The following is a 16,595-nucleotide window of genomic DNA, read 5'->3' on the forward strand; positions in this document are numbered from 1 at the left end:
TTAAACTGCTTGCAAACATGCATTCTGCAACTTTGTCAGAATAATTTTTCTGGCATCGCCGCTTGTTCCCCTGGTCACACACAGTTTCTATCCATAAGATTTATGGATAGCATTTGTTCAAACATGACATGACAGCACCTTCTGTCACATTCACCATGCATGTAGGAAGCATTTTTGCAAACTACGGCATCTGGTTTTATTCATCCATTTATTTATTTTTTCATCCTTGATTTTATTTATGCAACTATCAACACAGCTGCCTATTCATTTCATCCTCTGTGCAGACTGACTGACTGAAGCTCTCTTATTTCTCTGTCCATTATTCAAAAATTTTTAAATATGCTTTTACTTTTACTGGTTTACAAATAAATCAGAAAAATGTCTTGCCATGAACAAGTTGCAAATAAATTCCTTGCAACTGGTTCACTCGCTCCTGTGAAAGCAGCTTTTGTTCACCACTATCACCATTTGGTAATGTTTCCTAAATGTTACTAGGTTGCACGTCAGAAAATTACTGACACAACTTTTACAGAATATAGACTCCAGCTCGCACATGAGCCCAACACATAAAATGGAGGGAGGATTTACAGGTTAGGCGGCATGTGTGAATGGGGTCTTATATTATGGAGGTAGAGGAAGTGTGTGTGTCCTCCATCCCTTCAGTCTGGATGATACACAACCAAAGCTGAAATAGTTGGCAAACCCCAATATTTTTGCAATTGAACTCATAACCCCTCATTGTTGGCAGATAACACCATGTAAAGCTGGATTGTTTTGTAATCATGATGAAGTTGACATTATTTGGGTATTATATGGCTTATATGTGCGCTGTAAGCTGATACTGCATGAAATGTGTAATGTGTTAAAGGTGTTCTGCTCCAGATCTGCTTAGCAACAATAGCTGCCACTAATAAATAAAAAGACCACTTCAAGAGATGGTAAGTTACATTTTCTCCTTTCATATCAGTTAAGTGCAGAGTTATTTCAACACAGGGACACATGTTCCAACCCCCCCCCCCCCCAAACATCCCAACCCAGTCCCAAATACACACACACACACACACACACACACACACACACACACACACACACACACACACACACACACACACACACACACACACACACACACACACACACACACACACACACACACACACACACTTCAGTGGCTATTACTATCCCCCACTAATGGAATGACACTGAACCATGCCTTTCCCATAAGTGCACACTTAATGTACATATGCATATTTTTTCTCCAGTGTCCCTCATAGAAAAGCACATGACAGACCACTCACAGAGGACACCGCATAAAAACCAATGATTATCAACATCTCAGTATTCTGCAGCTGGCCAGGGTAACTTTTCCATGCAATGAACCCATTCGACATTGAGAGCGCCCATCCACGCTGTGCTGCTGAGGCATTTCACCAAGTGTTTTATTGGTGGTGCCAAACAGTTAAAAGTCATAAATAACTTTAAAACCCAGTAAAATTCAAAATGTAATTATCTTCTCTACTTAGCCCCGGGCCCTTCATATATCTTTGCTTGGCTGTCATGCATACATAACACATTTTTAATGACTGGTTATTCACAAATGTACAAAATAATTTCATTTCGCTACCCCCAACCATGAGCGGCCACATGGTTGGTATCAGATGCACAGGGAGGAGTTAAGCAGATAGCGAGGAAGTGTCAGGAGAAGAAGACACAGAAACATTTGGGCCAAAACAAACTCTGAGACAATACCTGCAGCTCCAGCTGTTGTACGACCTGCATCTGCACCCGACACTGGGCCGTGCTCCTGTCATCCAAGGCATGCTCATTGTTGAGATGTCTGGAAAAAAAAAAAAAGAAGAAAAATAATGATGTCAGAGTGCTTTTAATGCAGTGTAACATGAACTGGTAATTAACAGTGCACTGTGCAGACCTCAAACATAAAATAGCCAAATATTAAAAGTATTAGACAATATTCTTAACAATCTATGAAGAAATAATTAATTTTAACAATGAAAATTACATTCATTATTCATTTGAGGGTCATATCTATTTTACCTTCTCTATCAGGGGAATGACTATAGAATCTCAGGTTGAATTCCTTTGGTGGGTTATAAATCAGCGCCCTACGTATAACCAACTCTTTCCTGTGCAACCTCCACCCTTGTTTCATTTTCCTTATTTTGTTGTTTTCTTCTGTTAATTATGTCATCAAAATTAAGAGTAATCACATGCAACCCATGGCAAAGTCAGAGGGTAGAAGGAAGAGGGAATGGATCTGTCACAAACTTGAATTATGGATATAATTATGCATGATTATTTTATACGGCAAAGATGTTCTCTTTTCCTGCACGTTTATAACTAATCTAAATAAGTAACTCGCTGGGCAGCAGACAGGGTTTTTTTTCTGTGATTTATATAAAATGGTGGAGATAAGGTTCACGAGTGAAGGAAATATGATTGGAGGAATTTTATCAGCCACTGCATGAATTACTGTTTGAAAATGCTTATGCAGGGGCATTTCATTAATCATTTAATCATAATCCGAGCAGGATGTTTGAACTGATTTCACAAATACCCTTTCATTTCACTACTTCATTATGCTCACTAATGGATCCAATATATTATATATATATCATAAATTATATCACATCTTCGGTGACCATGTAGGTCACTGTCACTAGGCATGCCTCTGTGAGCGTACAGTGGCGCCGGCAGATGGGAGGATGGTGTGCGACGTGCCTGCCTGCTCAAATGCACTTTTTCTGTCATTTACTGCAAATCAAACGTAGCCAGACCCAACAGTGGCATCATTGGCAATATGATGGCCCTATAAATCTGTGGACTGCCTTCCACTTTGGACCCTGGGACTATTGCTTTATGCACAGACAACACATTTGTGCATTAAAAAATACCCATACACACACAAAACAGACATACATGAGGGGATGCAAAATTGATAGCCCCCTGCTTGAAAGTGAAGGTTTCTATTCAGCTGGGATATTTTCAACCTTGAGATAAATGATGTGACTCTTTTACAGAAAATATGTTCTTTTTTTTGCCCCTCGCAGGTTCTCTTATTGTATTTCAGAAAAAAAAAACAATCTCAATGGATGTTTATTATGGTAAAAAGACATTAAATATGGCACATTTAAAGAAAATATAGGCAGTAGCATACTTTATCTGAAATCAATTCTCTCTACTCAGCTTTCCATTTGTTTGAATAATAATAAATAAATAAAAACCCAATTTTAATAAAATAGGTCGGAAAATTAAACCGGTAAACATTTGAGGACATCTTAGTAATTTTCAAAGAGAAAACGATAGGTAAAGATGTTCCCCAGCTTCAATCTAACCGCCACATAGTGCATTTTCAATGAAGGGTGGCCTACGTGAGGAGCTTTGGAATCTGTCTGTTCACAGAAGCCATGTGCCTCACTTCTTTTCATCCTTTGTTACATTCCACTTTATTTCTTCTAATGACATGGAGAGTCACAGTGCATAATTAATAGGGAATGAAATATTCAAATGGCCCTAATGCAGCCTTGAGAGGAGTGTCTGGACATGGGAGCTGGGGATATGGGGAATTGACATCGAAAAGAGACTATGAACACTGGCATGTGTCACTTCCTGGACTTCAAATGACGCCACTTTTAAAGGCTCTCTGGCAAAATGACAGACACTAATGTAAATTGTCACAATAAAACAAGCTAAATAGACATACCTTTAACAGTTGGCTTTTTACATTGCCGTTAGAGAGCAGACCATTTTTTTTTCTTTTTCCTTTTACAGCTTTTAATTGTATATAGACTAGATCCAGAGCTTAGCTCTGTCCCCATGAAACCTTTATCTTGTTCACTGGTCTCAATTTAAATTGCATGTGTTGATAGCAACAATGTATGGTACGGTGAAGTGCAATACAAATGTCTACTGCATATTTCCAGTTCATCTGAAAATTTAAAAAAAGGTTCTTTTTTTTTTTTTACCTAACACTTCGATTTTACTAAATATGAAACTCTCAAATATAATGTCTTGATGCATGCTCAATAATCCAGATAAGAAAACTAAAGAAGGTTGAATCAGTTCATCTGGATACAACGTTTATTGACAGATACATTTCATCACTCAACTAGCTGGGTGATGAAATGCATCTGTCAATAAACAAATGAACTGATTCAACCTTCTTTGATCTCAAATGCAATGGTGTAATGTCACATATCTCCTTACTAAGGAAGTATGTGACGTTACACCATTACTAAAAAAACAGTCTAAGGAGTCCTTAGACTGTTTTTTTTTAGCAATGTTTGAAAATGATTCAGGTATGAAGAGTTTACTGTGATGTCCACAACAGATGGAGGGTGCAGCACTAGAGGGCACTGCAGAGTTTCACTGTCTCTGACCTCTAAGTGGACACTAAAGGAAAGGGTCTTGACCCTTAAAACAACACCAGGCTTCGCTATGAACCTAGTCCCACCCCTCTGGGTGCTGAATTGAAAACAGGAATAGGGATTTGCTGCTTTTTGTTTATCAAGATAGTGCACGTAGGTATGTAATGTTTTCTTTAAAAGATAGAATAAATATGTGCATGGTTTAAAACAACATTTCAGTCCTGTGTTAGTTGTTACTGTTGGCATGCGGAGCAGAAATCTGGTTGACGTTAGAGTCCTCCTCACCTTGCTCTCTCTGGTACACAGTACGCTGTGTTCTGCTGACTACACACACACACACATACACGCACACACACATATAGTCTCTCACACACAACACACACAAATAGATTCTCTCTCTCTCTCTCTCACACACACACATACAAATACTCTCTCTCACTCACTCACACACACACACACACACACACACACACACACACACACACACACACACACACACACACACACACACACACACACACACACACACACAAATAGATTCTCTCTCTCTCACACACACACATACAAATACTCTCTTTCTCACACACACACACACACACACAAATAGATTCTCTCTCTCTCTCTCTCTCTCTCTCTCTCTCTCTCTCTCTCTCTCTCTCTCTCTCTCTCTCTCTCTCTCTCTCTCTCTCTCTCTCTCTCTCTCTCACACACACACACACACACACACACACCTACCTCACAGCACATGTCCCAGAGTCACATAAGCAGACACACAAACAAACATCACTCCTCACCTTTGCTTTCAACAATTCCACCTACTTTAAGTCGTTTTTTTTAAATCCTTTCACCAAGATTGATTATGCATGATTTAATATTTGTTTTTATTTGCGATCCTTTTAGGAGGCCAGAACGATCAGTGCCTGTGTTTCATGTGGAAGTGCTTAAAGGTTTGAGAGTTAACACCTTGGTGAGCTGCTCGCTCTCTTACCCACCGCTAAACAAAGGCAGCTTTGTGGAGACTCTCCTCAAATGTTTTCTTAACATGTTCCAAGCAGTTTAGGCAGGCAACTAAAGTAAACAAGATGTTGCCATGATAAAAACACTTGTAAAAACACAGCAGAGTGCACTTAGAGACGTTTCAAAGCAGAGCTTTACCGGGTGCACAGAATTTAATTCCTCTCTCTTCTATAAACAAAGGGTGAGGCAATGTCAGAATACAATAAATAGTGATGGATTGAAAGGGGGGCACTCCCAAAACTGCAATGTATGTCGGGAAAAAAGGATGTGTTTGGGAGTCTTTAATAAAAGGTTAAATATTTTTTGTGAAAATCACTTTTTCCACTGTAAGAATGTAGAAGAACCCCACCAATCCACCTTTTCTCATCTTTCTCGGAAATGTAACGTATTTTAACTTGCAAACTATTTTTCCAGTCAAGTGTTCAAGACTCGAGATTACTTTATTTGTCCCGAAGGAAATTTGTCTCGGACATGAAGGCTGCCAAATAAAAAATGAGCTGTAGCATGGGTCACTTGGTGACTCTTTCAAGGACTGATGATGTGTTGACGGACTTTTGAATCATGAATGTTGCAGAGATGACGCTGTGCTTTTGTTGAGTCACTGCTGTTTTAGTTCTTGTTTGTTTTTTGTTTTTTGTTTTTTTGGTCTCTTGTACTTTTCATTTGTATTAATGTTCCTTAAAAAAAATGAACACATTATAGGTCAGTAACAAAGTGCACGGCACAGACAAGCGCAGATGCGAAGTGCATTTTGAATACATGCAACACAAACCGTCGTTTCACACCCTCCTTACGCCCCGAGTTTAGGAGATTCACTGATAAGAGGGTTACAGTTCTCAAGATAGCTGCCTGCAACGTGGATTCAAAACGTTGACAGAGAAGGGACAAACTTTGAGCAGCATGTGAAGCAGTCATCGGCTGAACCCATCTCTCCTGTGTCTGCGAGGAGACTGTGTTCAATTGTGCTTGTTTTAAGATAATGGAATTGTGTCATATCTTGTTTAAAGTGCGACTAATCCGGGGTGACAGTGAGCCATTGATCTGCTGCCACAACACAGATGTTTTCATCCTCTCCGTAGCCATGGTACTGTTATGTGTTGGATTACCTAGAGCCCACTGCGCACAAGGTTGATTAGTAAATTAGGGGGCTGGCTCAGACAGGGAATCATAGAGGGAAAAAAGTGTGTGGGGGTGGGGGGGGTAGTTTAGACTGGACACAGTCAACCCTGTGCACTGTGCACCCTGTCAACACCTACAACTGACAGTTTTAAGTGAGATGCTACACACATCATGGAGGTAGTGCATTCTTGGTTAAAATCTCTGTGAAAACTGTACCAGGTAATTTATTCCTTTTAATATGCAAAACGTAGGGTCGGAGTGTGGTCCTACATGCAAACAAGCGACGCTGACAACAGAAAAAGAATTGAAAGAGGCAAAGCATGCGAGAGGAGGGTAAAAGACAAACAGACCATTGGATGAAAGACAGAAAGAGCTGAGCAAGGCAGGCAAAGGCACACACACCATTCCCCCTCTCCGGTGACAAGGGCAAACATGTGGAGCACCCTAAGTGTCGGCAACCATAGATAAACATCCTCCCGTTGTTTGTTTGGGAAAAACGGCTCCTGTCGCCATGGGAACTGTACTTATCACAGGAATTAGTGGCCCCTGCCGTTCTCAGAGGGAGACCCTACTCCAGAACCCTTGTCGAGAGAGGGCCCACACCGTAGAGCTCAACCCGGCACCCACATTCAGGAATAACAACCAGCTGCACCTGTAGTGCCTCTGAGATGCCGAGAGAAACAATAGGCATAGTCAACTCTGGACAGAGAGCAGCAAACAGTGATAGAAATGGACTCGCTACTCCCTCCACTTACTTGAGGAATGACTGGAAATCATCAAACACCGCCTCACATCCGGGCCACTTGCACACTCCGTGTCCATAGAGAGGGTGACTGTGGGAAGAGGGCTCTTCTAGCGTGGATCTGGCAAGAAGAGAGACAGGAATGTAGATGCTAATTAATTAGCGTATAAATTAAAAATCAACATCATAATAACAATAGAGATCAGGAAGAATGTATGGTACATTAACATTTCACAGTAGGCTCTTACCAACCATTTGGCCATGTGACATGATGGGGGGGGGGATTATGGTGGCTAGCATGACTCTGATGCCTGTACACTGGCTCATACCTCCTTCTGTGTACTGTATGTTATCTCAACATGAAAACATTGACTTCAAGCTGATCCCTGAACTGTGGGATGCGTGGAATCTTTGTAGCTATGTGATCTCTGCTTGCTTCTACTCTTGTCCTACTAGACCTGAGAGTGAGAACAACTAAATCAATATCTAATTATTTTGTGCCACTGATGTTCCTATCCACTTTGATCAAGACTGCTGTGGGGTTCTCTGAAGTCATTTTTCCGGCCACTGCCTGCCAAGTTACATTTCAGAGCCCATCATAAGGAGTCGGTGCCATGATATGAAAGCCCAAATGCATCATCTAACTTTCAGACCATGCACAAACAGTAAACATCCCCACCTGCAATCAATTTATCTGCTCACCAATCCACATCCCCCAGGGGCAGACAAGCACACATCTACAGATGCCGTATGGCTTCTTGCAATCGAGTCTAAATAGCAGGAGCTAGCCTTGCTGAAAAACAAACTTGACAACATCTTCCATATGGCAAAAGGCGTAGAACCAGAGACAACCACAACCAGCATGAGGCCACGGAGGTTTTATGTGTAGACAGTGTCTGCTAGGAGAGTAAGACAAGCAGCCATATGGACACAGGCACTATACAAGACACATAACTCAGTTACAAGAGCCTGGGGGACTGGCCTATATCCCTACCACCTGTGCTTCTGGTGCTCTTGAGCACATCAATGCTCCTCCTCTGCCAGTAGGAGCCCCAGTTACATAATGGGCCCTTCACCAGGGGCAACGAAAAAGGGCATGACAGGCAGAGATTCATTATAACAAAAAAAAGCCCATTGTGTTGTCAGAGGGGAATCACTCTGCCTCATCATGGGGACCCCATCCAACCCCCACAACACACACACACACACACACACACACACACACACACACACACACACACAATCAAAACAAAAACAAAATAAAAAATAAAAAACAAGATTTATTTAATGGCAGAACCCTCCAGCTGAAGTATAAGACACAAATCTGGATACGGTGTGCAAGTTTTACAGGATCAAATTGGTTTATGTTCAGATTAAAATCTCATTTGTATCAATGTTAGTATGGCTGTACCTCAAGTAGGAAATTTTAAGGGCCGTCACAGGTTTCCTTGTGTTATAATTACTTGCTTAAAAGTTCACATTGTTCATAACATGTGATAATTGCATTGCAATTAGGAACCAGTCAAGCATTCATGAATGTGGTTAGCAGTTTTTCCCCCCCTCAAAAGTCAATTTTTTTTATTCAATTATGAATAATGCATTCACATTCAGACCTCTGTTTTGATACAGCTAATAAATAGATGGAAGAAGAACTATTATAATGAGTTTTTAACAAGGAAATGTGTGGACTAGTGAAGGTAGCTCAAGTTTTTAATTTAAAGAGATCCTCTTTTAATTCTTTCCGAGCAGCCTTGTTGGTTAATTCTGTATTAATAAGAAATTGAAATGTGAAGTGTGCTGGGACTCAGTGAGCACAAAGCACTGTGAAGGGCCAGCGGCAGAAGAGCCCTTTTAAATGGTCGATGGCTAAACAGTAGTAAATGACAGAATTTACACCAAATGAGCTACGTTAGTGTAATAGGAGAAGTGCGTAGATTTCATGGGGCTTTCTCCCATTCGTGACCTCATTCAGGATGAGGAAAAAGAGAAGAGAGAAACAATTTTACAGTTTCCAACCCCGTGTTAAATTTGACTTGCACTCCTGACAGGTCTGGCAGGATGTTATTATTTTAAAGCAACCCCAGGGGGGAAGGATATTTTAACTATCTCTGCACAGAAACAAGGCTAAACGTGTCATCAACCTCCTTCAGAGATGAAAGGTCATAAAAAGACCCTCTGGAGGGGCATCCGGGTGGCGTGGCGGTCTGTTCCATTGCTTATCAACACGGGGATCGCCTGTTCGAGTCCCTGTGTTACCTCCGGCTTGGTCGGGCGTCCCTACAGACACAATTGGCCGTGTCTGCTGATGGGAAGCTTGATGTGGGCATGTGTCCTGGTCACTGCGCTAACGCCTCCTCTGGTCGGTCAGGGTGCCTGTTCAGGGGGGGAGGGGGAACTGGGGGGAATAGTGTGATCCTCCCATGAGCTATGTCCCCCTGGCGAAACTCCTCACTATCAGGTGAAAAGAAATGGCTGGCGACTCCACATGTATGAGACATTTGGTAGTCTGCAGCCCTCCCCGCATCAGCAGAGGGGGTGGAGCAGTGACTGGGACAGCTCAGAAGAGTGGGGTAATTGGCCGGATACAACTGGGGAGAAAAAGGGGGGGGGGAATTCCCTCTGCACTTGGACAGAATGGGTCTGAACCTTTGAAATGTTGCACTATGTTTATCTACACAGAAATGAGGAATTGCAGACAAAGAGGGCCCTGACAGCTGGGAGCCAGTTGTATTCTCTTCTTTTGATGAGATGCATTGGGTCATAAACAAGTCATGATCTATAGCACAGCGTGCCGACGGTCTCAATCTATCAGGAAGAGCGGGGAAGATTGATGTCCATCATGCTGAATCAGTCTGGCCGTAGTGTGCGGAGGCAGCTGCAACACTCTCCTCTCTCACCATGGGTTACTGATGTCGATCAACCCCCCCCCCCCCCAATAACTCTCTAGGCCTCCATTACATTCTTTCCTTCCCTCTTCTCGGCCACTCAACAGTTTACCCTAAATGATTTAATTACAATTTTCCTACCGTAAGACAAGTGAAAGGCAAGAGAGATGGGAGTGTTGCGCCAAATCAGATTATTTATCTCCTCAACAGATTACTGAGTGGAGCTGTGGTTGCTGGGAAGTGAAGCAGGCAAATCGCCCCCGCGATGATGACGCTCCCTACTCCAAAGTCGATGCAACGCCGAATTTGGGAATTGTTGTCAGATGCAAACTCGGAAGCGTTTCATTTAAATAAGCAGATGATTGAACAAAGATGATCTGTCTTTCTGGGGTATGCACCCAAGAGCTTGGAGCTGAGGAACCACACTGACTGAATTGAATGATGCAGGGAGGGTTCAGTCACATCATGGTTGTTGTTGTTCAGACAAACAGAGCTCCCAGCATGGCCTGCCAATGGGTTCTTTGAGACGGATAAAAAAACTGAAACACGTGCCTTGGCTTTGGCGTGTCAAGCCGGTAGTGATTGAATTTCTCGTCTTTCCTTAAGACGGAAGTGCAAAGCCAGTGAGTGATGCCTGTGGATGCACTTAAGGTTTTAGTTGCAGGCGTCGCTGTGCCTGGGCAGATTTTATATGACACATGAAACTAACTACATGGTACTTAGGGCCTGCTGTAAACCAATCTGAAGCCAGTCGGGAAAACAGGTCCATCAGCATGGAGGCTTGTTTCTGTTGCATGACAAAAGGACTTGCAAAACCGCATCAATTAAAAGTTCATTAAGTTCAGCACTGGGAGGATGAGAGGATGCTCTCTATTTACGCCCAGGCCGGCCCAGCCCATTATCTCCAACCTGATTATTCAAATCCCTGGATTATAACACAGACGTTTTCTCCAAGCCTTGTGTGGAATAATCATGTTTAATAATATTTCATTTTGCTTCCCATGGATTCTGATTAGAATTGAGTCTGCATCATCAAAAGAGAGGAATAATGCTCTTGATAGTTCTGTGATTTAAGTGCTCCCAAAATTAACACATGAAAGAATAATTGGTTGGGTGAATCTAAATTAGCATCATCCCGTGTTTAATAAGAAATGTTTTGTGCTCACTTTCTATCAGTCATCTACTCTTAGTGGTTGCACATTGGGAAACTTGGAGTAGGTAATCCATGACTGCTGAGTGCAGAAGGAGAGAGGATGAGTATCACCTGCTTCCTTTCTGACAGATCTAAGATACCGGGTGAATATTCAGAACCATATTGCCTGACTCACCAGCATGCGTGTTAAACTGCTGTTGACGTCTTCTTTAATCTCTGACACTGAGCAAAAGGAGGAGGAGGCTACCTCTCCTTTATGTTGTCTCCGCTGTTTCACGGATCCATCCACTAAGACTAGTCACCCCCTTCCCGTGCTCACTTTGTTTGTTCGCTTTGATGGAGGGAGCTCGTCAATGTCCTCCTCTCTGATTAGTCTTTAGCCACATGGCAACCATAAAGTCAAGCAGGCAGTGTAGAAACTGTCAGCCGAGGGGGGGGGGGTACCAGTGCTTTTCCCCCTGTATCTTATATGAATTTATTTTTTTGGGATTTCCCCCCCCTTTTTTCTCCCCAATTGTACTTGGCCCGTTACCCCACCCTTTCGAGCCGTCCCAGTCGCTGCTCCACCTCCTCTGCCAATCCGGGGAAGGCTGCAGACCATCACATGTCTCTTCCGATACACGTGGAGTCGCCAGCCACTTCTTTTCACCTGACAGTGAGGAGTTTTGCCAGGGGGACATTGTGTGTGGGAGGATCATGCTATGCCCCCAGTCCCCCCTCCCCCCTGAACAGGCGCCCCACCCGACCAGAGGAGGTGCTAGTGCAGCAACCAGGACACATACCCACATCCCACCCACAGACATGGCCAATTGTGTCTGTAGGGATGCCCGACCAAGCCAGAGGTAATATGGGGATTCAAACTGGCGATCCCCGTGTTGGTAGGCAACAGAATAGACCGCCACGCTCCCCAAATGCCTGTATGCATTCTTTTGAAGGGAATACTGCTGTATGACTGCTGTGTGAAACTATCCAACACCAAGGAAAATACTTAACTGACATTTACTGACAACTATTTACCTCATAAATAATTGTGTTGCATTTGAATCTTGCATTCAGTGATGCACAACTATGTCACTTGCAATCAACTAGATTCTCTATGATGGCTTTTTTCATCCCCCACCGGCCATCTGCATGGACCCCTCTTCACCTCACACTGCCTTGTGGTTTACTGCACTATACATTTTCATCTGTGCTGCTTTCAAAATGATGCCAAGGTTTTGTTGGCTAAAACACAAGGCTGATGTTATGTAGTGAGCTCACACTGCCTGGAGGCTCCTCACCGGCAGCTCAGAGATAATGCTTTGTTGAAGGAAAAAAAAACAGCAAAAAACAAATAAATGAGCTGGATGTCAAATTATTTTTTTTTCCTGAAAGACACGGACGTGGCGCAGAGAGCTTGTGGAATATTTAAAATCTATCAGTAGATTTAGTCAACATGTAGTAAACAAAGAATTAATTTTGCCTTGTTTAAAATTATAGATATCATGTTATTCATCAAGCAATAACTGCATTGGGCGTTCGAATCCCCGTGTTAGCTCTGGCTTGGTTGGGTGTCCTTACAGACACAATTGGCCATCTCTACGTGTGGGGAGCCGGATGTGGGTATGTGTCCTGGTCGCTGAACTAGCGCCTCCTCTGTTCGGTCGGAGTGCCTGTTCGGGGGGGAGAGGGAACTGGGGGGAATAGTGTGATGTCCCCCTGGCGAAACTCCTCAACTGTCAGGTGAAAAGAAGCGGCTGGTGACTTCACATGTATCGGAGGAGGCATGTGGTAGTCTGCAGCCCTCCACGGATCAGCAGAGGGGGTGGGGCAGCAACCGGGATGGCTCAAAAGAGTGGGGTATTTGGCCAAATGCAATTGGGGAGAAACCCCCCCCCCCAAAAAAAAGAGAACGTTTTTCCGTTATTCGCTATCTAATAAACATTAAACCATTATTCTTGTAATGTCTAAAGGTGTTTTGGGAAATCTTGTATTCAAGATGTTTTAAACACAGTTCATTGACATTCCAGTCTAAAGAGCGGTTTGGTTTAAATTTTCAGGGTATTGTCATTTGTTACTGTTCTGTTGCTGAAAAAGACTTTGGTAATCTGAATGTTTGTAAAGGAAACGTATCAGAAGTCACAGCTGTGGTTTCCTGTGTGCAACTGAATCAATACCACCCTTGACCTTTTCATTAATAGTGTGGTGATCCCATTTCTATTACTCTGATCTTTTCTCCAAATCCCTCTCTTGTTCCCAGGTGTTCCGGAGGAATTCCCAGCTTGATCCAGGCACACAGAAAAGTGTCCGTCTTGGCCTTAATGGAAATAGTACTTACAAAATATAAATTAATATTCTGTGGGCAAAAAAAACCTATAGAGACTTGTCCATCAACTGAGGCCCCGGTGAGAAATTGCACTTAATATACATGGATCTTGGCAACATACGTAGTCGTTGTTGCTTTAGTCAAAGATGACAGCTGAGTTTATCAAAAATCCATTTGGCGGTCGCGCGAAAAAATAAATAAATTAAAAAAAAATATGCACAGTGTTGTGCAATAAGACAGTAGTGGAATGTTATTAAATGTGGTCATTATGAGCTTGTATGATTTTACTGGCCCATGGTACCATTGTGAAAGATGTGAAGTGTGTGTGTATGGGGCGGGGGGGAGCGGGGGCTATGAGAAAAAGCAAAAGAAGGGAAAGAGGGAGGGACTCACCCCTCTCTTTTGTGACTCATGTACTGGCCGTTGGTGGAGGCATGCTGGTTGGCAAGTGGGTTCTTTGGCGGTGCCGGGGAGGACAGGTCAAGGCCCCGGTGGCCATTGTTACTGCTGTTGTGGTCCTCCTTCACTTGAGCATTCGTCACTTCCTTCCACAGTTGCTGCAGATCTGCTGGAATCATGCCTGAAACAAACAAATTGGATAATTAAATCAATTAACAGCTAATCCAGCTCTCTTCGCCACATAATTAAATCAAAGCTTCTGTAAACAAAGCCGAGTATTAATTAGAAATATACCACTACACTGAGATGCATCGAGAGCTAGGCTCAACCCCATCCCCCCAAAAGCTCCTATTCCCTCCCGTTCTTCCTGTGATCTGGAGCGTGTTTGTATACACAAATCCGTGGCATTCACACTCATTTCATGCTCTCAGTAAATAATTAACATTCAGACAAGGCATGAAATCTGAATAATCACCATCATTTTCTCTCACCAAGAGACAGGGGGAGAACACACATAACAAAAAGTTTACAATAGCTATGCGAGAAAATACCCCACCCCTGCCTCCTTGAGAAACAGGACCCTGGGGTAATATTCCCAAAAGCGCATTAATGTGCAAAATACTTAAAGCTCTGCACCGCCTCCAATTGACACTGAAGACTTAAACCTCATTTAACAAGTCAAGAACACTGCAACTCGTACATCCCTTTGAAAAAAAATCCCTTGAAGACAGAAGACATTTCTGCATGTGTTGAAAATAAATCCACAGCGTGTGTATGTTTTTCTTCTGCCGGGTGACAGCAATCCCGACACACAGGGCCAGACTGGGGGATGAGGGAGGATAATGCTGTTTGTACACCCCACTTTCCATGTCTGGGAGAACCGAGCCTTTGTTTGCACACACTGTATATGTGTGTACGTGTCCATCCATAGTGTGTGTCTGTTATTGTGCATCAGAAGTCTGCTTTCATTTGACACAAATGAGGCTAAAGCTGATTTGCAAAATATAAGATTTGGCTCCATAGGCGCTGCCTCTCTGGCCATTTGCATTGTCAGTCAAAACATGCTTCATTTGAGTATCAAGTTTCTTTAATAGCATACTGAAAGATCCAATATGTGGGGGGGGGCGTACGTGGAGATTGGTACTGGGTATTCAGATCTGTGCTTAAATGAGCCACATGTTTTAAGCATAGTGAAAGAAACCCTTGGAAAATGTGGTGAATTAAACCACAGACCAATAGGCAAGACCGCTCGTTTAACATTACAATTAATTAAATCCATCCTCAAAATGAGCACTGGCAAATGGAAGATGATTTGCACATGCTTATCTCGTTGGGTTTATATTCTCTGGCTTCCCCACACCCTGTTTCTAATCACCAGCTCTATAGATACCAGAAGTGCTCCTTTCAAGCACCAGATTGTAATACATTGTGTGCAAAATGCTTAGTCTTAATTCATTCCTGTTGTGAAAAATAACTGCGAGGTGAAGATCTCAATATGATCAGCAAAAATATTTTTAATTTGATAAGCTACTAAAGATTTTAATTATGCTGGTAATGGAGAACATTGGCCTAATGAGGCGAAGGACTCCAGAGAGACACAGGGGCTAAGAACTGTGAAATGAGTCTGATAGGATTGCTGTAAATTCACACTAGATCGTTTGCATATCAAAGAGCAGGAAATGATTGCAGGACAAATCAATAACCTTTCCACGTTCCAAGGAGCGTCTTTCCTCATTCGAGTATTCAAACGTGCTCTCTCTATTCTGTCTGCTTGTATTCTCCCTTATTCTCTCTGATGCCTTGATGTGCCCTAATCGAAGTGCACGTCCATGACAGGCTAAACATGCTTAATATTGTGGCCTACGTTAAAGCATGCTAATCCGTTGCTTGCTCATTTCCAGCTGCATTATCAAAGAGCCCATTGTTGTTTTGATGGTGTAAGAAATCCTTGGAGCCAACGTTTTTTTTTTCTCCCAGTGATGGCTGGTTTAAAAAAAAAGGAAGGTCACTGGTGATGTGAGTGTCCTGTGCTTCGACAGCAGGAACAATCATTTTCCCCCCACTTGGTGCCCAGTGACAGTGGGTGATGTATTTTTAGCCGATGTGTTTGACAGGGTGGCCCACACTGGCTCAATTACCCTGCAGTCCTAGTGACCCCAACACCACTGTTTACTCAGACGAAACTGCAGCGGATAGACCGGTCTGATGAGAGGGGTAACAGAGTGGGACCAAGTTGTCGCTTTCTGGATCTTGCCCGTGGTTTTATTGCACTCCATTTGCCTCTTCCTCCTTCCCATTCCTATCTAACCTTAACCTCATTGAGCCTCTTCAAAGTGTAACAAAAGCTATGGTTCATGATTCCACATAAATGACAATAAAATATCATTAGACAAATGTCTCAGAGGGCATTACATCCCGTGTTTGGACAAACCACGTTGAGCTTCTTCTGGAGTGGTCCCCATCCGATTACAGTGGGAGACATAATGACATTGATCTGTAAATCTGCTTTTTTTTTTTTTTTTTGGGTACCCTGTTTGTCTTTCTGCAAATTCTGTATTGGTTTATCTTTCCTCTTTCCATTTTTCAACAC

At 42.7% G+C, this 16,595-nt stretch overlaps 1 protein-coding gene across 7 annotated transcripts in view; it reads right to left on the reverse strand.

Annotated features, from left to right (window-relative positions):
* Nucleotides 1–16,595, reverse strand: part of foxp1b (forkhead box P1b) — a 175,017-nt gene that overhangs the window by 13,537 nt on the left and 144,885 nt on the right. For all 7 annotated transcript variants that reach the window (XM_056272988.1, XM_056272992.1, XM_056272991.1 and 4 more), the window contains 3 exons: nt 14,000–14,186; nt 7,277–7,384; nt 1,750–1,837 (listed from right to left, as the gene is read on the reverse strand). In XM_056272988.1, the coding sequence (XP_056128963.1) occupies nt 1,750–1,837; nt 7,277–7,384; nt 14,000–14,186 (383 nt within the window). The remainder of the gene's footprint in view (nt 1–1,749; nt 1,838–7,276; nt 7,385–13,999; nt 14,187–16,595) is intronic.

Source organism: Lampris incognitus, chromosome 2 (assembly GCF_029633865.1).
Source record: "Lampris incognitus isolate fLamInc1 chromosome 2, fLamInc1.hap2, whole genome shotgun sequence".
Taxonomy (NCBI): domain Eukaryota; kingdom Metazoa; phylum Chordata; class Actinopteri; order Lampriformes; family Lampridae; genus Lampris; species Lampris incognitus.